This window comes from Eurosta solidaginis, chromosome 2 (genome assembly GCF_040869045.1).
Source record: "Eurosta solidaginis isolate ZX-2024a chromosome 2, ASM4086904v1, whole genome shotgun sequence".
Taxonomy (NCBI): Eukaryota; Metazoa; Arthropoda; class Insecta; order Diptera; family Tephritidae; genus Eurosta; species Eurosta solidaginis.
In genome coordinates, this window is record NC_090320.1 from 233,011,248 (window position 1) to 233,037,976 (window position 26,729).

The 26,729-nt window shown below is 36.2% G+C and overlaps 3 protein-coding genes across 4 annotated transcripts in view; 1 reads left to right on the top strand and 2 right to left on the bottom strand.

Moving 5' to 3' along the window:
* LOC137240689 (protein peste-like) overlaps window positions 1–26,729 on the bottom strand; it is a 262,876-nt gene that overhangs the window by 55,598 nt on the left and 180,549 nt on the right. The gene's annotated exons all lie outside the window — the stretch shown is intronic.
* The window catches only part of PLCXD (Phosphatidylinositol-specific phospholipase C X domain containing), an 82,821-nt gene that overhangs the window by 23,800 nt on the left and 32,292 nt on the right, over window positions 1–26,729 (top strand). For both annotated transcript variants that reach the window (XM_067767266.1, XM_067767267.1), the window contains exon 2: window positions 19,060–20,466. In XM_067767266.1, the coding sequence (XP_067623367.1) occupies window positions 19,407–20,466 (1,060 nt within the window). In that variant the 5' untranslated portion in view covers window positions 19,060–19,406. The remainder of the gene's footprint in view (window positions 1–19,059; window positions 20,467–26,729) is intronic.
* On the bottom strand, window positions 23–1,322 carry LOC137241824 (putative nuclease HARBI1). The gene is made up of 5 exons (XM_067769209.1): window positions 1,210–1,322; window positions 836–1,155; window positions 670–773; window positions 465–612; window positions 23–402 (listed from the first exon to the last, which is right to left on the bottom strand). Exons 1-5 carry the CDS (start codon window positions 1,320–1,322, stop codon window positions 23–25), a joined length of 1,065 nt encoding a protein of 354 aa, XP_067625310.1.

Sequence of the window (26,729 nt, forward strand, 5' to 3'; positions counted from 1 at the left end):
ACAAATCGTTTTTTCTTAATTTTTACGTGGAATTAATTAGAGAGTGTTTTATTTTGTCTCTTATTGTTTGACCAATTGTGGTAAGATGGTTGGCTTCGCCTGGGTCAACATCGCTGATTTGGTCTGATTCATATCTTCGTACGTTGTAATCAATTTTGAACTGTATGCAGATATTATGTAAAGCTGCACACACATTGGCAAATCGTGCCACTTTTGTAGGATGGTATCTACCCCTATTGCCATACCCTAATATTCTCCAACGTTCTTTAAAAATACCAATGGTACGTTCGATGATACATCTTGCTTTTGAGTGTACATCATTAAATGCGGATTCACTGGAGCCATCGGCGGGGTTTCGGTAAGGCGTTATGCACCACGGCTCTAGTGGATAGCCAGAATCACCTGTTGAAATGAAAATTGTCATTACAATAGTAATATTAACCAAAAAGCAAACACTGTCGTACTTAAAAGCCACGCATTGCTCCGCCTATTAATTTCAAATCTCTCTTGCAATACTCGTCGTTGATCTGAATGCCTCCAAACGAAGGAATCATGAGCCGCACCACCGTACTGACAGTTGATTGCCAAAATTTTATAGGTGTGATCGCACATCTGCCAAAATATTTATATAGTTAGTACAAAGAATAAAGGAAATGAGCAACAACTCACTATCATTGCGTTGATACTATGGTATCCTTTCCTATTAAAGTACATATGCTCATCCACAGATGGTCTTTGCAAGCCGATGTGTGTGACATCAATGCAACCGATGACTGAAAAAGTAGATATTCAATTAAAAAACTTATTTAATAAATGTAATTAAACGTTTGCCTACCTCCAGGTATTTTGTATTTATCCATAAACCATTGCTTGCATTCCGAAGTTTCGTTTAAATGAAATTGTATATTTTGTGGACACAACTTGTTCTCCATTTCGAGAATAACGTGGGATGTTATCTTTGACACAGTGCTCTGGCACATTCCAACCAAATAATCACTGCCGACACAATGCTGATACCCGTCACTTCCTAGAAGAGAAAGTGTGGCAGCTAGTTGTAGAACTGGAGGCACCGCTTTTGCATCCGACTGCTTCAAATTTAAGGCATGAAGTACAAACTGGAAAGCCTCTTTAGATAATCTAAATCGTTTCAAGAATCTGCAGAACACACATTTTTGTATACTTGTAAAACTTTATTTGCCACATACTTACGCAGTTTGTGGTAAAGCTAAAGGATCACGTTTATCTCTAAGTAGCCTCCGTGCTACTGTTTCATCTTCCTCACTATCGCTTGAACTTATATAGAAAAGTAAGTGCACATCCATTTTGAAATTTCGTTTTTTTTATTAAAATTTTTAAATATTTTGACATTTCCACGTCTATTGTGACATAAAAATAAAATCCACAGTGATGTGGACCTTAAAATCTATTGTGAACTAAGAATGAATTACGATACGATAGCTTTCGTATGTGGTAATGCCAATCGACCCATACGTCTGACGTATCACGTAATTGTCTTTCGTATAGTTTTCGATCCGTGATCGTATGTGGCGATTCGGGCCCTGATTTTTTAAAATATTTTACCAGCTTTGCACATAAAGAAATGAGTTCGTCAATTTGCGTCGTCTTCTTTATACATTTTTCCACAGTGTTGTGAATCAAGTGGCTAATGCAGTGAATATTATTATCTTCTTTGAATGCAGCAATCATATTACTTCCTCTGTCAGTCACGACTACGACCTTACTGTTTAAGGAACAATTGAATTCGGAAAGCAAACTAACCACCTTTTCTTTAATATTAGCACCTATTTAATAATAGTAAACGAGTAAGTTGTATGATATTTTCAATTATTATGTATTCGTCTTTAATAGAGCTAGTTTTTAATGAAAAATATGGGGGGTGAGGTGCTTATTTAAACATAAAGAAATATATTCTTAAATAAAATAGCAAAAACCCAAATAGAGTTTTGTTTACTTTCGATAAGAACTTCAAGAAATTCCTCACGAGAAGGAGTTTGTACTGGAGGACATCAAAAATGTTCCACAGTGTAATATATTTTTAAAAATATTTTAATGATGTCCCGAAAAACATGAATTTTCATAAAATATCTACACTTGCTCTATTATCATTTGCATTCTTAAATATATAGTAACTTACTTGTATTAGCGAGGCCTTTCATGGATTTTATACCAAGCAACTTATTTTTCGATGAACTGTCCTTTATGTAATGGATTGTTACGGCGAGGAAAGACATTTTTAGGAAATTGTCCGTCCATATATCGCTTGTTAGCGCATATCCAGTCCCAGCTACCGCTGTTACATCGGTTTTTAAAATTGAAAAATGTATTTTAAACCTTGGCTCAACATTTCTATAAATTGTAGTGGGGTGCGGCAAGAGGTTTTCCACATTTACATTAGATCCATGTTTATGTCCAACCTCGAGTATGAATTTGGTAAATTCTTTAAGGCCACGATCCTGAGCCGGCGCATAAGGGCGAATGTCACCCGTCACCCATTCTGCCAAAACTTCTGTGCATCTTTTCTTGGTATCTGCATTCACCTCAACTTGTATTACTCCATCATTTTGTGCTCCAACGAAGCACTTGTGCTTCGACATATTTAACAGCGCATACTTTGAGTATTTGTAAACGCTATTGCATATTTTGCATGCAATAAAGTTTGGGATTTCATTATTTCCATCGTCAATAATATGGCCGAAATAATCCCAAACTTTGCTTCTTCCTCGCTTTATATTTATTTTATAAACACCTGACAGGATTTTAGCTTTAATGTCATTGTTATTCATTTTTCACAAATATAATATAAAATTTCACAGAAATTTTACCACAAACACTTTACTTTTCCACAAAACAATTTGCCACGCGTTGCAACGATCAAGCACACTATAAGTACAATAAGTATTTGCGTATATGAGAGAGAGAAATGAATGCATGTTGTGTAGTTCCCAATACAACATAGTAGAACGAACATGCGATGTTGTGTGTAGAGTGATCAAACCAGAACGACAAACATCTACAACCATCTGTTTGACAACAGCACAACATTTACTTTACAACTTCTTCGTTTGCACAACATATACAAGGTATTTATCAATTATACTACATTGTACAATACTTTGTAGTGTAATACTGTTTTCACACAGACGGCTTATTGAATAATAAAGGCAGTTTTCTACATTAAGACGCTTATTGAGCTCAATCTTCCCTACAAAATTGGAATCTATTATTATTTCATTAGTAGCTAATCGGATGCCTAATGAAGTCAAAAGCACAATGCAACTCTGTTGGCAGCGTTCCGCTCCGTTTCCGCTTCTTAGTTTTCAAAGCAAATGTCATTGTCTGCATAGCGGAACGATACAAGGTGGCCGCATCGAACAGCTGATTATAACCTTTTTTATTTGATTTGATACATCAACTACCAGCGCAGTACGATTTTGACATTTGTCCATCGAATTTACAAGTACATGGAATTTTTTTTGTTTGTAGGTATGTCACCATGCTCCCACCTTGTATCGTTCCGCCATGATTGTCTGTCTCATCCTTCATACTAATCGAGCAGTTACTTCTGTGTGAAAGCAAAAAATTTACGATTTCATTAGCAGGTGAAATGAGATCATTAAGTTTCTGTGTGAAAACAGTATAATAATGTACGTCTTTAGTTTCCAAAACTAAGTGACGTAAAAATCAAGGAAGGTATGAAAATAGTTTTCAATTTAAACAACTGATTCACAGCAACTAACAGAGTACAGATCAAGATCATTGATATATTTTTTTTATTAATTTTCTTGTTTTCAATAAGCGTCGTAACTTAGACATTTATCAACCGATTTTGATAAACTATGACTTTTCTTACTCGGGATAAATAGTTCTTTCAGTACGAATGAAAACAAGAAATTTTTTTTGTGATGTTACATAAAAAAGACGTCGAACTGTGAAAAACGGGGAAAAATGGGTAAATCTTAGATAACTTTTGGAAAATGTCCCAATTTTTTTCTATAAAGTATAAACAAATATATATCAGCTTGAAGCTTCTTCTTCTTTCCAAAACCGTAAAGCAATAGAAAATCGGTTAAAACATGACGACGTTATGATTGTTAGAGTGCGCACAGTTAGACAAAAACTTGAAAATTTAGGCGTGTTAGACAATTTTGAAACACATTATCATGATGTACTCGTTAAGGCCTACAACGTACACTAGGTCACTTCAAAAGTGTTTTGAATTTTTTTTTTTAGCACCGTGTTATTTAATTCTCTTTCCAAAAATCACGTTTGTATAAAGTGCCAACACCAAAGAAGATAGATATAATAAATAAAAAATAAATGCCTAAAAAATAACGAGCGACGGCTCTTATTATATCTACCAGTAAACTATCTATCTCAGTAAAATACCTCTAAGTAAATGCAAAATATTTATTCTCTTCTCATAAAGCAAACTAAAGCTAAAAATTTCGGCTGGGATAAATTGTTAAAAAGGCCCTATCAAGTCTATCAGTCCCATATATTAATATTACCTATACATACTTCTGGCAAATAGATAGCAATACAATTAGCTGCAATATAAACTGCGTTAGAACTCTTCATACCCTTATCAGCTCTCTTTTTTTTCAGGAAACGTTTATTTTAAATATATTTATATCTACAACTTTCATCGGCTCGCTATACTTTTTAAAGAATGACTTTTGATTTGTTATGAGTCACCTCTAAACTGCCCACCAACTGAATTGTAGTTAAATCGGGTTGTAATTTGGAAAACTCGTCCGCCATTTTGGATCTGCCATTTTGAATTTTTCTAAACAAATTTTATTTTCGTAATCTGCCGCCTCGAAAACAGGGACCATAACAGTAATTTCTTAGTTCAGATCAGTGATCTGCATGTTTGCAATAAAACGCCAAGATGAGTGAGTCCCAAAACAAAAAAAAAAAAAAACAAGTAACGAAGGCGAAGTACGGGTGTAACCGAACATTACATACTCAGCTGAGAGCTTTGAGACAAAATTGCCTTTTTCATGATACATACAAATGGTAATACTAAAAAGTGGAGCAACTTGCCTTTGCTATCTTTCTTCAGCTATCAATTAGTTTTATTTGAATATTTTCTTTTAATAAGAAAATTTGGTTAAATTTGAACGCATTTCTTTATCATTTTTTTTAAATCACCCCTGAAATATTTTCGAAGCGCTTTTAATTATGAGTCCGATAAGAGTCCGAACTTGTCGACCAAGGGTGACGTTTTTGGAACGATTTTCCTTCATCCTTTGTCAAATAAGGGAAAATCACCATGTAGGAAAATGAACCTAGGGTAACCCTGGAATGTGCTTGTATGACATGGGTATCAGATGAAAGGTGTTAAAGACTATTTTAAAAGGGAGTGGCCCTTAGTTGTATATGTGAAGGCGTTTTCGATATATCGACCAAAATGTGGACCAGGGTGACCCAGAACATCATCTGTCGGGTACCGCTAATTTATTTATAAATATATGTAATACCACGAACAGTATTCCTACCATGATTCCAAGGGCTTTTGATTTCGCCCTGCAGAACTTTTTCATTTTCTTCTACTTAATATGGGTAGGTGTCACACCTATTTTACAATGTTTTTTCTAAAGTTATATTTTGTGTCAAAAAACCAATCCAATCACCATTTTTCATCCCTTTTTCGTATTTGGTATAGAATTATGGCATTTTTTTTTCATTTTTCAAAATTTTTGATAGCGTAAAGGTGGGCGTGGTCATAGTCGGATTTCACCCATTTTTCATACCAAGATAAAGTGAGTTCAGATAAGTACGTGAACTAAGTTTAGTAAAGATATATCGACTTTTGCTCAAGTTATCGTGTTAACGACCGAGCGGTCGACTATGTATAAAAACAGGGCGTGGCTTCAACCGATTTCGCCCATTTTTACTGAAAACAGTTATCGTCATAGAAGCTATGTCCTTACCAAATTTCACAAGGATTGGTCAATTTTTGTTCGATTTATGGCATTAAAAGTATTCTAGACAAATTAAACTAAAAAGGACGGAGCCACGCCCATTTTGAAATTTTCTTTTATTTTTGTATTTTGTTGCACCTATCATTACTGGAGTTGAATTATGACATAATTTACTTATATACTGTAAAGATATTAAATTTTTTGTTAAAATTTGACTTAAACATTTTTTTTTTTAAAGTGGCCGTGTTCATCATCCGATTTTGCTAATTTTTATATAGATGTTCTATAATAGAGTAATAGGAGTAAAGTTCCTGCTAAATTTCATCATGATATCTTCAACGACTGCCAAATTACAGCTTGCAAAACTTTTAAATTACCTTCTTTTAAAAGTGGACGGTGCCACACCCATTGTCCAAAATTTTACTAATTTTCTATTTTGCGTCATAAGGTCAACCCACTTACCAAGTTTCATCGCTTTATCCTTCTTTGGTAATGAATTATCGCACTTTTTCGGTTTTTCGAAATTTTCGATGTCGAAAAAGTGGGCGTGGTTATAGTCCCATTTCGTTCTTTTTAAATAGCGATCTGAGATAAGTGCCCAGGATCTTACATACCAAATTTCATTAAGATATCTCAAAATTTACGCAAGTTATCGTGTTTACGGACGGACATGACTAAATGAATTTATTTTTTCGCCCAGATCATTTTGATATATAGAAGTCTATATATCTATCTCGATTAGTTTTTGCCGTTACGGGGTACCGTTATGCGAACAAATTAATATACTCTGTGAGCTCTGCTCAGCTGAGTATAAAAAGATTGGTAAAACATCACTGTGCACCAAACATGCGAATGAGATTTAAGGCATGATTCCCGTTGCGTGGTTTTGGTGACTGTTGATGTCAAAGCACGTACTGTCTATGGTGAATTTGCTAAAATGCAGCGAATACTTTGCTAGTATTCGCGATTGTTTTCATATGCGCCTATTCCTTGACGATCACTTGATGCTTTTTTCATGAAGTTACCCAATTTGTTCCAAAAAATAGTTTAAACTAGAGCTTACGATTTCTTCTCGAACATAATCGAGATTTTCGAGACCACACAAATTGAGAACTCGACTTCTCGCGAGATTCTCGTGTCTCGAAGTACTCGAAAATCTCGCGTGCTTCTCGAAATAAACTTAATTGTTGTATGGACAGTATTTATACACTTGGTTTTTTTTACTTGTGACTTTTTTGTTGATTATATTGCTTTCCAATGGCACTTAACTCAAAATATATTTATTATACATATAATTTTGTTCATAATATTTTATTTTTTTTAACGAGACATCGAGAACACGGCTTCCCTTGAGATTGTCGAATCTCGAAATACTCGTAATACTCGCGAGCCTCTCAACTTTCAATTCAGTCGCTGCATTAGCAGTATTCTATACATTGCGATGTTTTTAAACGGTTTTATTTAGCTTGAGTTGACAGGCTGCACGGCCGCAAGCACGGCCGTTGTGAACGAATCTTGTAATTGAAATTTAAGTAACTTCCCGATAAGCTACTAGCTTGAAACTTGGAATATAGTTCAGAACCAATGACAATGCAATAATAAGAAAAAAATCGCCGCTAGGTGGCGCAAGGATCGAGATATTCGCAAAATTCGCATTTGTGGTCCGATTTTGGCTCATATTTGGAACACATAAAACATGCAAGAATAGAAATCGACCTGTGAAAAAAAAATCGCCGCTAGGTGGCGCATGGATCGAGATATTCGCAAAATTCGCATTTGTGGTCCGATTTGGCTCATATTTGGAACACATAATACATGCAAGAATAGAAATCGACCTGTGAAAAAAATCGCCGCTAGGTGGCGCATGGATCCAGATATTCACAAAAATCGTATTTGTGGTCCGATTTGGCTCATATTTGGAACACATAATACATGCAAGAATAGAAATCGACATGTGAAAAAATATCGCCGCTAGGTGTCGCATGGATCGAGATATTCACAAAAATCGTATTTGTGGTCCGATTTGGCTCATATTTGGAACACATAATACATGCAAGAACAAAAAGCGACATGAAAAAAAATCGCCGCTAGGTGGCGCAAGGATCGAGATATTCCCAAAAATCGTATTTGTGGTCCGATTTGGCTCATGCTTGGAACACATAATACATACAAGAATAGAAAGCGACCTATCACAAAAAATCGCCGCTAGGTGGCGCAAGGATCGAGATATTCACAAAAATCGTATTTGTGGTCCGATTTGATTTAGTCCATATTTGGAACACATAATATATACATAAATAGAAAGCGACCTATGATGCCCGATTTGGCTCATATTTGGAACAAATATTGCATACAGTCCAGTAGAAGTGACATCAAAATATTTTGGAGTTGGAGGAGGGACGTGGCGCAGAGTCGAGTAAAGTCTTTGGAAGGATTATGTATTGAGGACTTAGGTTGTAACAAATTGTCAGGAAAGAGTCCTTGTAATAATGAGTCACTAAATGAACTAAATAGAATGAGAAATAATAGGCAATTAAATAAAGACTAAAAACTTGAAAATAAAATAATTAAAAAAAAATTTTTAAGATAAACGTTTTATTGAAAACAATACTTACATGAAATAATAATAATACGAAAAGCTAGAAAATAATTAGGTAGGTCCTAGGTACTAGTCATCACACTCCTTATCAATCTAGGGCGTTGATCAGACAATTAAATAAAAGCGTTGGACGCGTCATATTTCTATTGATAGTCATATATAAGACCAACTGAACCTTAATCAGGTTATGCTACGCCTCACATTTTAAGAAATTTCACGCGCCCAATGCTTTTATTTAATTGTCTGATCAACGCCCTAGATTGATAAGGAGTGTGATGACTAGTACCTAGGACCTACCTAATTATTTTCTAGCTTTTCGTATTATAATTATTTCATGTAAGATTGTTTTCAATAAAACCGTTTAACTTAAACATTTTTTTTAAATTATTTTATTTACTTATGATTTGGTGGACATTTTCGTAAGCTCTATATAAAACAGCCAATGAATCGATTAAATTGGATTTCGAAAAGCTCGCGAGCCTTACCGAGTAATTCGGGATTCGAGAATCTCGCGAGAAGGCGATACTCGCGAGAAATCTCTGCTCGAACAAGTTCGGGAAATCGTAAGTTTAAACGTTATATATATTGCTAGCATGATTGTTAACTCTTCATTTATGCATTGAAATATACATATAGACATATCCTAATAGAAGGGTCGTACCTTAAAAAAGTTTTGTTAAGAAGGACCTATCTCAGATATTCTGTTAATAAAGCCTCGTCAAATATAAAAGTTCTTCTCAACGGTCTATCGTTGAGTTTTGAAATTTAAGCAGTTGATACTTATCGTCGATGCCTTTGCAAAACCATCTATAGAAAAATTGCAAAACCTTCCAAATACAACCATGTGGAAAACTTAAGATTTCTTAGCTCTGAGGTCAGTGCATCCAGCTCGAAAAAAACCATAATATTTACATTTGAATTTCAAGTTTGTAAATTAACGGTTACATTGAATTTGGGCTCCAAAATTTAATCTAAGCCTTTTCACTTATATAAAGAGCTTAGCGTGGGAAAAACAGGAGAATTTGTAAGTACATATATACGACCCTAACATATCGAGCCTTTACCGCCAAATTGGTGTAAGGGACAAATAACATATTATACAGGGGGAGGTTTTTTTAATTATCTCTGTTAATAAGCAAAGAATTTGAACCAAATTTTGTACACGGCCCTAGTTGTGCTCTAAGTACATAACGCAATCAATTTCAGTAGCTAAAATAAGTCGTAGTTGTGTTTTTTGTTACTTACATCAATTTCGCTGGCACACTCACCACCTGCTGCTGAAATGTTATGTTACTTACATCAAAATAATCATAAAGTTTTTTCACATATAAACTTTCATTTCATTCAAAGAACGTTACAGTATATTTTATAAAATTAAGAATAGTTCATTAAACGTAATTTAAGCATATCAGGGACCGTAAATAACAATTGCTAGCCAAAATTAAACAAAAAATCCGAAATTCACAAATTAACTTATTATTTGTTATTTAAAACCTAAAATGTATCTTCCTTGTCAGTTTCAGGTAACTCATCTGTAATTGTTGCGCTTTGTTGCACATTTAAAAACTCATTGTGAAACTGTTTTGGTATAGCGCCATTTTCGCAAAGTTTTTTTAAATCGTTAAACTTTTTTAAAGAAATTTTCAAGGGCTTATCATACAGAGAAAGGGGTCCTTCGTTTCTAATGGAAATATTGCGTTTGGATTGACGCATTGAAGCTAGATTGTATTCTTTTATCTGTGAGTTATTGCAGTATCCATGCTTTAAGTCATAAGAGAGGAATCCTTTTGGAACAAAGCAGATCGAAGAGAGTTAAATTCTATTTTGGTTGAGGTAGGGAACATAGTACGCGCAAAGTTTTTCCAGTCTTTGAAATCGGAATATTCCATTATTATACACTCGTAATTTTTTGGGTTAGTTCTCGCATTGGAAATAACGGTATACCATTCGCTGGGAGCCCAAATATTTCTTTGGCGCGTAAATGACTCTATCGTACTATGAATAGAGTCGACTGGCATCATGGTATGGCCGGGTAACAGAAAGGTTATTTTTAGGGTTTTTATATTTGTACAGGATTTAAAAAAAAAGCGAACATAGCAAGCATGGCTCTGTTTCGATTTTGTCCTGCACAACTGTCACAGTAAAGGCTAATAAAGGTATACGTTCCTTTTTATCAAGGAGTTTTAAGTACTTAAAACTACTGTGCAAATCTCATTACATCCCCGTTTTCCGTCCTTTTCGCCCCACAAAAAGCAATAACCATTTCTTGTAACACTTTCATAAATGATTTCTTGGTAGTAGGCGTATTTTCTCGAGTAAAACAAATTTACACTTTTTCAATGGGGCGTATTAAGAACCTTTTGTAAATCAAAGCTCGCACATAAGAATGAAGAATTTGTTCGACCTGGCTTTTGGTCATTTAAAAATACTTGTTTTGACGTTTCTTTATCCTTAAGGTGCTTTTGAAATTCTTCCGTTTGCCTTAAAATAATCTGAGTTTCACTGTCCGAGTTCTTAAATTTTTCACATAAAGCACATTTATCTTTTTTGGGCATATGGAAGCCAATGTGAACGTCGGTATTAAAAATTTTTCTAAACACTCTTAAAGATAACCTAGATGATTCCTTATTAATGTGACTTAAATGACTTAAATAATACTTATACAGAATTGATATGTTTTGGAATTCTGATGGTAAATAAAGTTTACTGCTTTTATTACGACAGTAATGTGAAGGTACAGCAGGCAGCTGAGTAATAAAAGATTTCAAAAGTGCTACTTTATTTTAATCAGACTTATTGTGTGGTTTTAATTTTTTGTTAGCTTCTTTGGTTGTTTAGATTAGCATGTTTTGAGATATGTACATTGAGAGTGTGAACCAAAAACTTTTGGCATACTTTTGCTTTTATATTATTAAAACTTATTGAGTACTCAAAACTCCACTTCCTTTTAGTACTTTCGGATTTTCTTCTTTTAATACACTTACGTGTCGTACATGAAAGTATCCAGTCCCGCTGCCTTATTTTATTCCCCATACCCCTGAAGTGCTCGTTTATTGCCACACGATCTGATTCCGTAAATTTGTCCGCACATGAGTTTCACCAATTTTTATTCAAACAGGGGTTCGGTTTAACGCCAGTGGATTTCCGACTCTTGTTTTGCGGTTTTTTTCGGATAAGTTTTGACTTTTTAAAGCCCCTATTACCAACACACGTTTCATCATCAATGGAAATATTGGACTCACTTTCACTATAGGGGACGAGAGCATGTATCTTTGCAAACTAAAGAAAACAACGATAAACTCATTTATTACTAAGCCCTAAATAGAAAGGTATAATTTTTCCTATTGCTTGCAGCCAAAATAATTACCTCTGGTTCAAAAGCTTCCTTTATTCGCACAAAGAACTATTTATTATGTTATTTTATATATAACTTATCTCCGTGAAGCGCATTTAGTTTATTAGAATTAAATATTTTTTGCTGCAAGCAACAAAGCACACTAGATATTTTTGATGTAAGTAGCAATGTGCGGTCATGGAAATATATAAACAAAGTGTATTGCGCATTTACACCAAAATTGTTTCTGCTATAACTTTATAACGGTAAAACATAGAACTATGAAATTTTCGGAGATGACAGATCAGAACAAACACTATCGACTTCGATAATAAAAAAAAATCGATATTTGGTCCCTTACACCAATTCGGCGGTTAAGGCTCGATATTTCGAAGAAAATATTACTTTCATCTATCATGAAAAAACTTCATAAAGAAGAAAGGGTGTAAAATAAGTTCTGCTCTCCTCTAAAATTAAAATTCCGTCGAACATACGGTTCTACAGTTGGTAGATAGATGGTTTTACAAAGGCTTCGACGTTATGATAATTACCTATCCATCCTATAAAAACCGAAAAAATGTAATGTTGTAGCTCACATCAAATAGGCTTTTGTATTTGGGCCTCCATGGTGTGGTCGTAGTGTGCTCCGCCTACCACACCGAAGATCCCGGCTTCACGCGCCAGGCAAAGCAGCAGCAAAATTTTAGAAACAAGTTTTTTCAATTAGAAGAAGTTTTTCGTCTTTATTTAATTGCCTATTATTTCTCATTCTATTTAGTTCATTTAGTGACTCATTATTACAAGGACTATTTCCTGAAAATTTTTTACAATTTTATTGAGGACTACATAATCCTTCCAAAGATTTTATTCGACTCGTCGCCACGTATGCTTGTACCTCCACAAACTCCAAAGTATTTTGATGTCACCTGGACTGTATGTAATATTTGTTCCAAATATGAGCCAAGTTGAACTGCAAATACGAGTATTTTTAATATCTTGATCCTTGCCGCACCTAGCGGGATTTTTTTTCATAAAGCGATTTCTATTTCTGTATGTATTATGTGTCCCAAATATGAGCCAAATCGGATCACAAATACGATTTTTTTTTATATTTCGATCCATGCGCCACCTATCGGAGTGTTTTTATCTTATTATTGCATTGTCATCGGGTTCTGAACTATATTCCAAGTTTCAAGCTTGTAGCTTATCGGGAAATTACTTAAATTTTAACTACAAAATTCGTTCACAACGGCCTGTCAAGTCAAGCTATATAAAACCGTTTAAAAATATATATCTCTATCCCTGGCTTTTAGTGTCAAGTTAACACACTTTTTTCAAAAGCACAGGTGTTTGCACTGCATACATGCTATGTATGCATGTATATACATTAGACTGGGTCGATTTATTAACCGATATCGAGCCATCGATTTTTCGATAGGATTTGGGCTCAGGAAAAAAATAAATTTCGAGCCTGCGAAATTTCATTTCTTTTTTACTTTTTTCGACTTTGACTTTTAAGGTTTTTTTCATGACCTACTAAAAAAAATTTCATTTGATTGTAAAATTTTCATGTATACACTGTCCGACCCAAAAATGTCCGCTAAAAACGTTGGCAATAACAGGTTTTTGAAAAAAAAAAATATCTTTTATGAAAATTTTTTTAGTAGGTCAAGAAAAAAACCTTAAAAATCAGAGTCGAAAAAAAGTTAAAAAAAATTAAATTTCGCAGGCTCCAAAATTATTTTTTCGGGTATGCGTAGTGGAACTTTTTTTCCTGAGCCCAATTCCTATCGAAAAATCGATGGCGCGATATCGGTTAAAGTTTCGTCCATACAAATCGACCCACCCTAATGTACATATTTGTTGTGACCGACAATGCGATCAGCATAAAGTCATTTGCTTGGGATTGTTTTTATAAAGTAAAAATAATAAAAACATTTATTTTGTTGCTTATGCTGCAACTAACTAAATTGAGCTTGTAAACACGAAGGTCTTCCGCGATTATACTATGTTCAAACAGAAAAATAAATTTAGGCAATTTCGATTTAAATTGAGTGGTGTTCATACAACTCAATTTAGCTTACACAATAGAATAGTAATTTGATAGCTGGTTGACTCATCTCTACAGCAACAACATACATATCTTTGTTCAGACTGTGAAAAAGTGCGTGTTGGTGTTAGGCGAATGAAATGGAATTAACACATAAAACTTGGAAAATGTGTGTTGTAAGAAAATGTGTTCAATGTTTTGATTTCATTTTAAGTTTGCCATCTTCTTTTGACAATCCCTACTCCAGTGAAATGAAAAAAATCAAATCAGCTGATGAGCTGAGCCAACCATATAGTTGGGCCATGTGTAACTGACGTTATAAATCTACACAATAAACACCCTTTACAAGGATGCATTTGCAGTTTGAAACAATTTATTACGCAATTTTTTTTAAATTGACAATTTATTATTACAATTTATTATATGATAAATTGCGTAATAAATTGCCCAAATGATATAAATTGGCAATTTGGTGTGTGTTTGTACATAGTATTAGGTTGTGTACTCAATTTGATGTATTGTCATATACGGAAAGAAATGAAGCTAGTAAAATGAACAAATCAAGTTTGTTGTTTTTGAATTAACAGTTTTCATTTAAATTTGATCGCATTATGGTCATTTAAACAGATGAAAGAGTGTTGATTTCAAGTTAACAATATTCTGTAAAAATGACAGATTCTCAGTCAATCCAACTGATTTTTTGTTAAAAGAGAAATCTCTGTAATAGCCATTGCTACGTATATATGGTGGCCGCCGTGGTGTGGTGGTAGCATGCTCCGCATATCAAACCGAAGATCCTGGGTTCACGCCCTGGACAAACCAAACACTCCGAGTGTATTTCTGTCATGAAAAGCTTCTCAGTGAAAACCCATCTGCCTTGCAACATCAAATTCTTTAGAAAAGAATTTTTTACATTCAGGCAGCGCTCTCCGATATCAAATTTTGGAGCATCAAACCTTCAGTATAGACGGAAGGACGGCAAGGAATATCATTGGGGTAGGTTCGTAAGAGGAGATAGAGGAAGTGGTGAGGAGGTGGGTTGAGGAGAAAAATACGAGAAAGCGTTATGGAATATGAATAGGAATGGAAATGAAGTTAGAGATTAGCTTGGATATTTATATTGAAAGAAAACGTAATGTAGATGAGAGAAAAGGCAGTTATGCAGATAGAGAAGGATGAAGTGAGATTTTCGGGGGAGACAAACATATTTGGAGACGAAGAGGGAAAGGGAGGCAAAGATGTAGATTGCGTATTCCATTTTTAAGTAAATTATTTGCCAAAGTATTGAGTAAATATAAATATGGGTAACTTCCTCATGCCTCTATGGTATTTTGGGAATTTTGTGGTTTTACCTCTTTCATATTGAAAGTTTTCACAGACAGAAGTTACTTCCAAGTTTATTATAAAGCGCAGCAGTTTTCTAGGAAATTTCAGCTGTGCGGAAATACAAAGCACTCGAGTATAGTGCTGCGCTAAAAGTGGGAATTTTCGAAATAAATACGTTTTGATTGCTCAGTTGAACAAGGTCTGTGTAATAAGGACGTTGTTTTATTAAAAATCAACCGATTACACACAAACATATTTCTAAGCAATATCTAAGATATTTTGGTTTTCATTTTTGGCCAGACTTGAAAAATTTAATTTTCGATGAAAAATTTAAAATTAAAACCAAAAAGTTTAACCCGTACCGCGTTTTTAAACTTTTTTGGTCTATATTATAAACTATGAAAGGATAAACCCAATTTTTAATATATTTGGGTTTAAACTTTAGTCCATAAGTACAAGATCTGCATTTAAAACTAAAACAAAGTTTGGTCATATATGTAGACCAAAAAGTTTAAGTTTTAAACTAAAATTTTCAACCATGTGTGCAATGAGAACACACCCTTATTACTTATAAAATCATATAAATAGTTTTTTACATGTACATATGTATGTGAGGAAAATTTTATGTTAAAAGAAAATTTTTCTTAGTGGGAACAAGTTGGGAATTTTCCCAATTGAACAAGGGAAATAGTGGGAACATGGATACAATTTCAAGTATTTTTTTCCGATTCCCTGACATCACTGCTCGAGTACATGATTATATGTGAATCAAAAATCGGCCGACGACATTACGAGCTATCAAGATAATTTCGAAAAAAACCAAAAAAATTATTACAAACTGATTTCAAAGTCTTGAGTTCGATTCTAACCCGATATCTTACAAATCAAGGCCGATAAAACAACAACAAAGGAAAGAAATGTTTAAACCAAAACTCTAGCGATGTAAGTTTGAATAAAACAATGTCCTTCACGAAAAATTGATGTTTGCAAGGTAGGCGACATTTGACGCAACATACAACAAGTAAATGTGTCTAAGTTCGGGTGTAAGCGAACATTATATACACAGCGTGATCTTCAATTGTACATTTCATTTCAGATAAATTAGCTTATTATTCTAGTCTATGACCCTTTTAAACTTGTTTTATATCTAAGTTGCCGTGGTCTTTAACCGATCCCTTCCATTTTTACTAGAAATATTTTCTGCTATAAGGAAAATATTTGTACGCAATTTCATTACGATATGTTCATTTTTCTTCGAGTAATGGCTCCCGAAGCATAGGAAATTTCTTAGTCTTAAAAGGGGCGGTGCCACACCCATTTTCAAAAATTTTAGTGTTTTCCAATTTAAGGTTATAATTCAATTTAAAAAGTAAAATTCTATTGATACAAAGCTCTTTTTCGCTAAGATATAGGTTATTATTTTCGTCTACGACCCTTTTAAAAATCTTTTATATAAAAGTGGGCGTGGTCTTCAACCGATCTCGTCCATTTTTTCTAGAAATATTTCCCGCTATAGGGAAAATTTGTGTACCCAATTTTATTACGATCCGTTAATTTTTCTTCGAGTTATGGCTCCCGAAACATAGAAAATTGCTTAGTCATGAAAGGGGCGTGTCCACGACCCTTTTAAAAATCTTTTATATAAAAGTGGGCGTGGTCCTTAACCGATCTCGTTAATTTTTCTTCAAAGCATTCCTTATAGTAAAGGCAACGTCTCTGCCGAATTTTGTTACGATAGGTTTAACGGTTTTTTATTTATGATTAATAATATTTGTAAAATTGATTTTATCACAAGTGGGCGGTGCCACGCCAATTTAAAAATTTTTTTATCAAGAGTCTCAATATCAGTCCACATGTCAAATTTCAACATTCTAGGTGTATTATTTACTAAATTATCAGGTTTTTTGTGTTTTCCAAAATGTTATATATTGTAACGAATTTACTTGCAAATCTTCTTATTTGCCCTTCTGCTAAGTTCGAATCACCAAACTGTTGAATAAATAACTCCAATATTGAATAATGGTAAAATTGCCTTTATTAAAGTACTTCACAATAACACTTATAATTTGCAACTAGCTTGCTTAACAACCAAACTGATTGGTAGCTCAAATGAAATTCTACTATTGCCCGACAGATTGCGTGCTTAATCAATAACTGCTTGATAGTTCAACTCAAACTGAATTCCAGCGCCTCTACATTTGCTGCCTTTTATACTCTCTGATCTCAACGTTCGCATCTTCTAGGCGCTTCCATTTCCAGAATCTACTAGTTGCCGTCAGCTCTCAAATTTCTCAGCTGTAACTACAATTGCTCGATTTTATAGCTTCTCTCATTGCATACTTTCAGGAGTATCTCAGATATATGCATGTGTTTGTGCATTGATTCCCCGCTGCTCGTATACGTACATGGTACATATGTATAGACGCAATTATTGTTTCGTTTATGTAGACACATAATGATTGATCTATGGATGTGCATGATATCACTGTTTAGCATCGGCTTAGAGATAGCAGCACCCCTTAGTTTTGCTAATATTCGTAACAATATATATAAAGTGGGCGTGGTTATCATCCGATTTCGCTCATTTTCAATACCAATCTATTCTGGGTCCAGATAAGCTTGTGTACCAAATTTGGTGAAGATATCTCAATATTTACTCAAGTTATCGTGTTAACGGACGTACGGACGGACCACGGATGGACATGGCTGAATCAAATTTTTTTCGATACTGATGATTTTGTTATATGGAAGCCTATATCTATCTCGATTCCGTTATACCTGTACAACCAACCGTTATCCAATCAAAGTTAATATACTCTGTGTACAAAGCACGCTGAGTATAAAAATTGGGGATTGATGGGTACTCCCATAAAGTGTTTTGGAATCATTGTGGATAAGACTAAGACTTATTTTTGAAATTCGGTACCTTTTTTTATATAGAATTCGGTGTAAAATGTCTCATATCAGACTTTTTTTCAAAAACCCCATATCTTAGGTCAGTATTATTGGAGGTTGCACATTCTCAAAATATATGTGAAACATCTGCCCGCTCTTTGAATAAAAAACGATCAATCTCAAAACCGGTATTTCAGAATTTGGTTGCCAGATCTGAGAACATGATTGAGTATGTCTTTTTTTTTTAATGTATTAATTGCCTTACCAAATTAATGTTTGACAGTGGTGTTATTTTTTGTTGTTTCTAACCCATTTTGGGTAGTTGTTTTTGAACTATTATTTGCAACCACTTCCCCTGCCTTTAATGCAAGCACTTGGACATGCTTTATATGACAAAATATGTATATTAGGGTGGTCCCAAAAACTTTAACTTCCGCCTTTTTTAAGTATCTGGCCTTCAAATGGTTATAGCAAGGACCAACAAATTTCTCATGTAAAATTTGGTCGCGATTGGAAACGATTACGCGGGGCCGGATAGGAATCAAAGTTAAGATAAGGAGAATCAAATAATAAAAAAAATATTTTTTTGTTTTCTGATACCTAAAACCGATTAAAATTATGTGGAGTGGGAGTGCTAGTGCCAGTAAGATTCGGGTAGGGAGTAGGAGTGGGGGCAACAGTTGAAGTGGGAGTGGTAGTGGAAGTGAAAGTGGGTGCGAGATAAATGGAATAAGGGATAGACAAGAATAAGAAGAAAAATTGAGCATAAAAGTGTCAAACTTGAAAAAAGTCGGTAATTTGATTTACACGAACCACCCCAATGTACATACAATCGAATTATGTATTTGTTAACTTTCCAACAATTGTTTTAAGTTGGGAGCATGTAATTGATTATTAACAAATTCAGAATGATTCTCGCATTCGTTGGGAACGGTTGAAATTGCATACACAGCCAGTCAGCCAATCAGACAATTCAAACAAAATTTAAACGGCAGCAAAGTGCAATTGTAAGGCGGCGTTGTTTCTTAAGTGAATAATGAGCGTTAAAATGAATTGAATTTTAAACACAATTTAAAAAAAAAGAAAAATTAAAGCAACAGTAAATAGAGTAAAGTGAAATTTGATTTAAGTTACTTAATTGAAGTGATTGACACTGCCCGATAAACTAAAGAAAAAATAAAAGAGAAGAAGGTTATATTTCATAACATACATTTAGGTGCTAGACCCAGTTTTGCAGTTTTTATTGTTAAAAAAATGTTAGCTCTCAATATTTTTACGCGCTATACTTTCGCGCTCATTTTGTTTGCACTACTAAGCACGGATTCAGCGCTACCCTACGACTATGCTGATACGAGTATAGTAGATGTAGGTGCAACGCGCGCTGATACGCAACCGAATCGCTTGCGACTTTGGCTAACAATAAGTGCGCGCCATCGTTATTTAGAAGTATCTTGGCAGAATGCGCCTGCTCACCGCGACGATCATATATTGATCACCACTGAGGAGCCACATACATTTGAGCGTGTCGAATTCACACTGGGCACACCTTTAGCTGCTTTCAATGATGTTGAAGGAAGTGGATTTGTGCCAAACGATGGCATAACAGAACGCGGTACATCCTTACACACGCGATTTATACTTCAGCGCAAAGCAGATCAAAAGGCGCATTCAAATGTTATCGACGCGTTTGAAGGTAGCGGTGCTTATGATAGTTACACTGATGCGCCGCGCTCCAAATCGACACGCGCGTCGCGGGACTATTGGATATCAAATGGCGGCGTTAAAGATGTTGTTGCCGCGTTACAACCAAGCGGTGCCTCACAATGGTTTACAACAGGTGTACCTTTTGATTTTGCTTTATCGCGCAATGTTACCGCCAAAACTAGTTGCTACGGTTATTGGGCAAGTTATGTAAATGGAAATGGTACAATATTGGCGAGCGCTTGCTTAAGCGCATATCCGCGTTGGATGCGCGACATGAAAACGGTGGTAGGTAACTTACGTTTACGTGATTTATTCATACCTGGTACACATGATGCTGGTTCATATAAACCAAATTTCGATCCGCTTCTAAACGAAACAATTGTTACAAAATATGCGCTTACCCAAGACGACGATATACGCGGTCAATTGATGCATGGCGCACGTTATTTAGATATACGAGTCGGTTATTACAAGAACACAGCTGACAAGTTTTATATAAATCATGGCGTTATGCGCCATCAGCCTCTAGCGGAAATTATTGCACAAGTGAAGGAGTTTGTCTTGGAAACCAACGAAATTGTTATATTTGGATTGAAAGAATTTCCGGTTGGTGAGTAGATCATTAACAAAGAAATTATATATATGTTATATTGTACCGAATTTAGTGCAATTCTTCTTATTTGCAACCTTCTACTACCGTTGGAATCACTAAACTGTTGAATAAATAACTCCACTATTCGATAATGCAAAATGGCCTTTATTAAAGTACTTCACAATAACACTTATACCTCGCAACTGATAGCTTGCTTAAATCAAACTGATTGCCTCAACTGTTGCTGCTTTTTATACTGTTTTGTTTCCTCGTTGACATATTTCTAGGCGCTTCTATTTCTAGAATTTACTAGTTGGTCCTATTCTTCTTTTCTTCTATTTCTAGAATTTACTAGTTATTAGTTTAGTTAGAATTTACTAGTTAGTTTTCAGCTATAAATTTCTCAGCTATAACTACAGATGCACGATTTTATAGCATCTCTCATAGCCCATGCGCGTGTATATGTGAGTGATACTTGCACAAATGACTGCATAATTTTGGGAGTAACTCAGATATATGCATGTGTTTGTGCGTTACTCTCCGCTGCTCGTATGGACATATGGGTAGATGATAGTACCGCTTAGTGTTGCTAATATTCGTCACACTACCCTCCATCTAAGTCTGATCGTCCCGATCAGACAAATTTCCTGATCTAAACGCCGCTAGCCTCTCCAAATGAACCACCCTTCTATTTCGTGGTTTCCCAATGGTTTGTATGCGGTAGATGGTATCACTGATCTTCTTCACAACTTTGTGCGGGCTTCCCCAAATGCACCAAAATTTGGATGCAACACCTTTCCGCCAGTGAGGGTTGTATAGCAGTACCAAATCTCCCTCCCGGAAACCTTCCGGATTATTGTTCTTGTCGTACCTGTGTTTCATCTCACTACTCATTACCCTGGGCCGTTCCCTCACACTCTGTTCTTTGGCCAATGAAGTACTTCGTAGGGTTTGATCTTGACGAATATGCTTTGCATAATCAATATAGTGATGACGTTTCACAACGTTTCTGGAAAATTCTTTCAGTCGTTTTAGTGCGTCCGATAGTCAATGCCAGTATTTTTCTCGCAGGTACCTTCGGTTTTGATTTTTTGGCCCATTCGTTCCATCAGCCTTTGCCCGATCTACTTTCCTTGACTTTTGTGATCTCTGTCGAATCTCCTCCACCAGCACTCGCTTACTTTTGAACCCTTTTTCCAAACTAAAGTTAAGTGGCACATCCTGGTTCTAATAGCGCATAATCCTTCTCCGCATATCGATCTTGATGTCATGGTCAACCAAGAAATCCACTCCCAATATGACGTCATCAACAATCTCCGCCACAACGAATTTGTGTAGAACCGTGACCTTAGCAATTAAGACTTCACATATCACTTCTCCCTGTACTTGGTTATACTCGGCAGTGACCGTACGCAACTTTGCTCCAGGTAATGGCTTTAGTCTCCTGTTGACTAAATCAGATCGGATTAAGGAGTGAGATGCACCCGTATCTACAGTCAGTACACGCTCCTTGCCATCCACCTTTCCTTTGACGGCAAGACTGCTCGATTTTCTTACAATTTGCGAGATAGGTATCACAGGACATTGAACAGCTGGAGCTAGCTTTCGATCTTTACATCTGGCACGCTCTTGCTCATCTCCTCCAGCTTTGCGTTTACGGCCACCCAAGTTGGAACTACCGGGACCAAGATCGCAGTTACGTGCAATGTGACCGGGCTTCCCGCATTTGAAGCATTTGATAACTCTTTCACTCCGCTTTTGCGATCCTTTCAGCGCCTCCAATATTGCGTCTACCCACTCTGGCCTTTCTACTTCCACACGGCGTGCTTTGAAAACTGGCTTGCACAGAAGCGAAGCTGTTTCCTGAATCAGAGCATGTAATACCGTTTCTGTGAATGTAGGTTTTGGGTTTGCGTATGTCGCTCGTTTCGTTTCCACGTCCCGTATGCCATTTATAAAGCTCTGGATTTGTACCCTTTCGGTGTATTCCACGGGTGCGTCCGCATTCGCTAAATGCGCCAGCCTTTCAACATCCGACGCCAACTATTGCAATGTTTCACCAGGCCACTGGAAGCGGTTCAGTACCTCCATTTGGTATATCTGTCTTCTATGCTCAGTTCCGTATCGTCTCTCTAGAGTGCCCATCAATGCTTCATAACAGTTCCGTTCGCCCTCTGGAATGGTTTGTAAAATCTCAGCTGCAGGCCCTTTCAATGCCATGAACAGTGCAGCAACTTTATCTTCCGCATTCCAGTTGTTCACTGCTGACGTCTTCTCAAGTTGAAGCTTAAAGACCTGGAAAGGAACAGAACCGTCAAAGGATGGTGTTTTTACCTTTGGAGTACTCGTTGAAAATGCTGGGCGATTTAGTTGCAACTGCTCGATACGTCCTCTCAAAGCATCCACCTCGGCCTTGATTGTTCCTCAAACTGTAAAATTTTTGTATCCTGGGCCTCCAGCTTCGATGATACCCTTATCTCCTGTGCCTCCAGCTGCGAGGATATGCGGGCCTCCTGTGCTTTCAACTGCTCAGCCAACTGAGATGTCATATATGTCTTCTGTTCTTCCAGTTGAGATGCCATATATGTCTTCTGTTCTTCCAGTTGAGATGACATTTGTCTTTCCTGGGCTTCAATCTTGGATGTTATACGGTTCTCCTGGGATTCTAGTTGTGTCCCCATCTTGGACGTTATACGTGTCTCCTGTGATTCCAGTTGAATATATACATATAACTAGAAGACCCGGCAGACGTTGGACTGCCCTAAATTTGGCCTATCTGGATACACTTTAATAAGCTTTTTCCGTCTGACTCTGCTCTCCCCCTCTTCAGTTTTTCCTAATCCTTTTATTCACTCCTCCCTCCGTCTTTTTCGCTTCATCTATCTCCATCTTCGTCTCATTCTATCTCTTTCTCAATCTCCTTCTCTCTTTTCGCTTCTCTCAATTTCTTCTCATTCTTCTGCATCCCTTATTGCCTGTCCCAGATGGTGGTATGTATTTTATTCCAGTCCCAGTCCCACTCCGAGTCTCAGTCCCAGTCCTAGTCCTAATCCCAGTCCCAGTCCGTCTCTGGATAATATATTACTCTGTACTAAAGCACCCATCAACAGCTTTCATTTGATATCCATATTGTACAAACACTGTCTTGGCATTCACTGGCCCACGTTTTGGGCTATATCTCGAGACCCTAGTCACCCAAGGGGATGAAAATTACCCTCTACACAACTAAAGACTCTCCTGAATTAAAAAAAATGTCATAGTACCTCTAAATCGCGGGCCACCTCAGAAACCCCCCCACCCCCACCCTCTCGGCGGGCCTGGTGATGTGCTATAATTGATATCATTCGCTATACTATTTTTTATTGATAAGCAGGTTGTTTAATTAAACACCAAGCAATTACACGGAAGTATATCCGCACAACCTGAAAATATGAGTGCCACTGCGTATACATAGCATTTTATTATTACGTATAAACAAATAAAAAAAATTGCAATAAAATAATATTGCGACTATAAACTGAGATATAACCTATCCTATCTTTCAAGTTAGATCAAACTACACACGGGGTGCAAAACAAATTCAAAATGGGTTCAGTAGTTTAGGAGTCCATCGCGGCCAAAAATTTTGTGACACGTGTGTTTTATATATTAAGATTTCTTTGTCATTAAATAAAAATGTTTGCAAATACATACATATATGTACAATAGTGTCTCGAACAATTTTTAAATTTAACTTCATAGGCGGCAGCTCGTAAGTTTTTTTTTTTCAATCTGTATATATGTATGTACAAGCCGGACCCGTGCGCACCTTGCGCAACCAATATAAAAGTCCCTTATCAAATATCAACAGAAATCAGCTGTTCTATCAATCAATTCAAACTAACAGCAACTGCCGGTAATGCAGTGCAAATATTCACAATAGTGCCATAGTACAAATATATTTCTTTGTGTGCTCACAATCGTTTATTTTTAACAAATTATTTTAATAAAATATATGTAGCTAAGCAAAAGCACTACGACCAAAATTGCCCAAAGCTCGCTAATAGCCCGAATCTCCATCTTTACAATCAAAACTTTATTTATAGATTTGGATTCCAAATAAAAGCGAAATAGGGACCCGTACATAAAAACAGCAATTAGAAATAATATATATGATAAAAGAAAGTGGTGTTAGTTATACTATTTATAACTCAAGAACGGATGAACCGATTTGGCTGAAAACGTTGGCCCGTGTACCCCTAGACAGTGTTTATACAATATGGATATCAAATGAAAGCTGTTGATGAGTGCTTTAGTACAGGGTAGTTTTCATACCTATTGGTGACTAGGGTCTCGAGATATAGGCCAAAACGTGGATAAGGGTAACACTAGGATGGGTGTTACCGACGAAAAAATAAAATTATTTTGGGCCGCCCTAACTTCAATTTTACCATCAAAGCAGATCAGAAGATCAATAACACTGAGTATGTGCAAACAAATGTACATATCTACAAACACATGATATGGATATGCAATCCACCCTCTATTGCACTAATTCTATCATTCGCATCAACAAACATTGAACTTGCATTCTATTATACTTCATATACATACATTCATACGAACATTAATATTTTCTTTATACTAACATGAACATATGTATGTACATACATGTGTTACTTCTTTTGTTAACTTCGTTATTGTTTAAGAGTTTTTTATGATAGAAATAGTAATAGCATGGACCAACATATGAAAAAAAATCAGCCGATTTAACGGTAACATCACGCCAGATTTGATATTCCTACTTTAGCATAAATACTAGCATTTTGCATATTTTGAGGACAGTTGTTCAAGTGAAGACAAATAAACAAAATAGTTTTTAAGCGCCTCCGTCGCTACGGATCGCTAACAAAAGTTCTGTGTTTTATTTTCTGTAACAACTGAGTTGCGCCGACCGCAACATTTCTTAAAAACTATTTTGCACTTAAAATTACATCTTTTCTAAAAACGTGTTTTAGTGCTATAAAAAGTATCTTTTCGGTTCGGTAATTTTAAACACGATTTTTAAAACGCGAACATGCCAAATAAATGCGGTAAAAATTCGGTCTCTAATTGCCAAAGATGTGACGAAGTAGACAACGAGATGATGGTCCAGTGCGATGCCTGCGACGCCTGGTTCCACTTCAGCTGTGTTGGAGTCGACAGCGATGTGGCTGACAGAAGTTGGGTTTGTGAACAGTGCGAGTCAGCAACTAATACGCAACCAGCAGCATCTTCATCACCATCAATCAACAACAACATTTCTGGGATTTGGTTCTAATAATATTCAACAACAGGCGTCAGCTGCAAGTATTATTACAACCGAGGGTATAACAGTACCGACAACGTTTGCAACTGTGCAATCTGCCACCGCCATTAGTTCATCTTTTCCGAGGTATACGTCCAACTTTGGGATTTCGAATCCACTCCACAAATGCAGGGCCGTCTACCATCGACAATGAAAACAGGGCGCTATACAACGCTCCCGGCAAGGGTTTCTGCCAGTCAAATCGCACCAGGTAAGACATCCGTTTACTCAGCATACCCTATGTCGCGCGAAGTAACTGCACGACAAATTGCACCAAATGTCCAAGAGCCACATAATCCACACAACCACGACCTATACCGAAAACTTCAACTCGAAAGGCTAGACGAAGAAACGAGGATTCAGCACCAATACCTGGATAGTAAGTATAAAATTCTGTCGCAATACGACGAGCTTCCTTCAAAGAAAAGTGCACATTTTACTACGGCCGTTGGCCCTACGCCCGCGCAATTGGCTGCAAGACATGCTATCCCTAAGCAGCTTCCCAATTTTAATGGAGATCCTGACGAATGGCCACTTTTCATAAGCAGTTTCGATAATAGCACCGCCGTAGCTGGCTATTCCGACGCTGAAAATTTGATTAGACTACAGGCATGCCTTAAAGGTAAAGCACGCGACGTCGTAAAAAGTAAGTTGTTCTTGCCATGTATGGTACCTGGTTATTAAAACTCTTAAAATGTGTTTTGGTCGTCCGGAATTAATCCTCGAGCGCGCAGTAAGTAGAGCTCGTGCATTCCCACCAGCAAAAGACAAATTAGAGTCACTCATTGAGTTTTCGCTTTGTGTACGGAATATCTGCACTACGATGGAAGGGTGACAAATGGATATGCACCTACAAAAACCCCTTTTAGTAAAAGAGCTGGTCGATAAGCTCCCAAACAACCAAAAACTTAACTGGGCTGTTCATCCAAAAGAAGATGAAATACCCGTGGTAAAA

What these genes read in the sequence shown, in the direction of transcription:
- LOC137241824 (XM_067769209.1), bottom strand. Translation starts at nt 1,322, where the DNA reads ATGGATGTGCACTTACTTTTCTATATAAGTTCAAGCGATAGTGAGGAA. An exon ending in TAAATACAAAATACCTGGAG is followed by an intron (nt 774 to 835) that starts GTAGGCAAACGT and finishes CTACTTTTTCAG; the next exon opens with TCATCGGTTGCATTGATGTC. An exon ending in GAGCAATGCGTGGCTTTTAA is followed by an intron (nt 403 to 464) that starts GTACGACAGTGT and finishes TCATTTCAACAG; the next exon opens with GTGATTCTGGCTATCCACTA.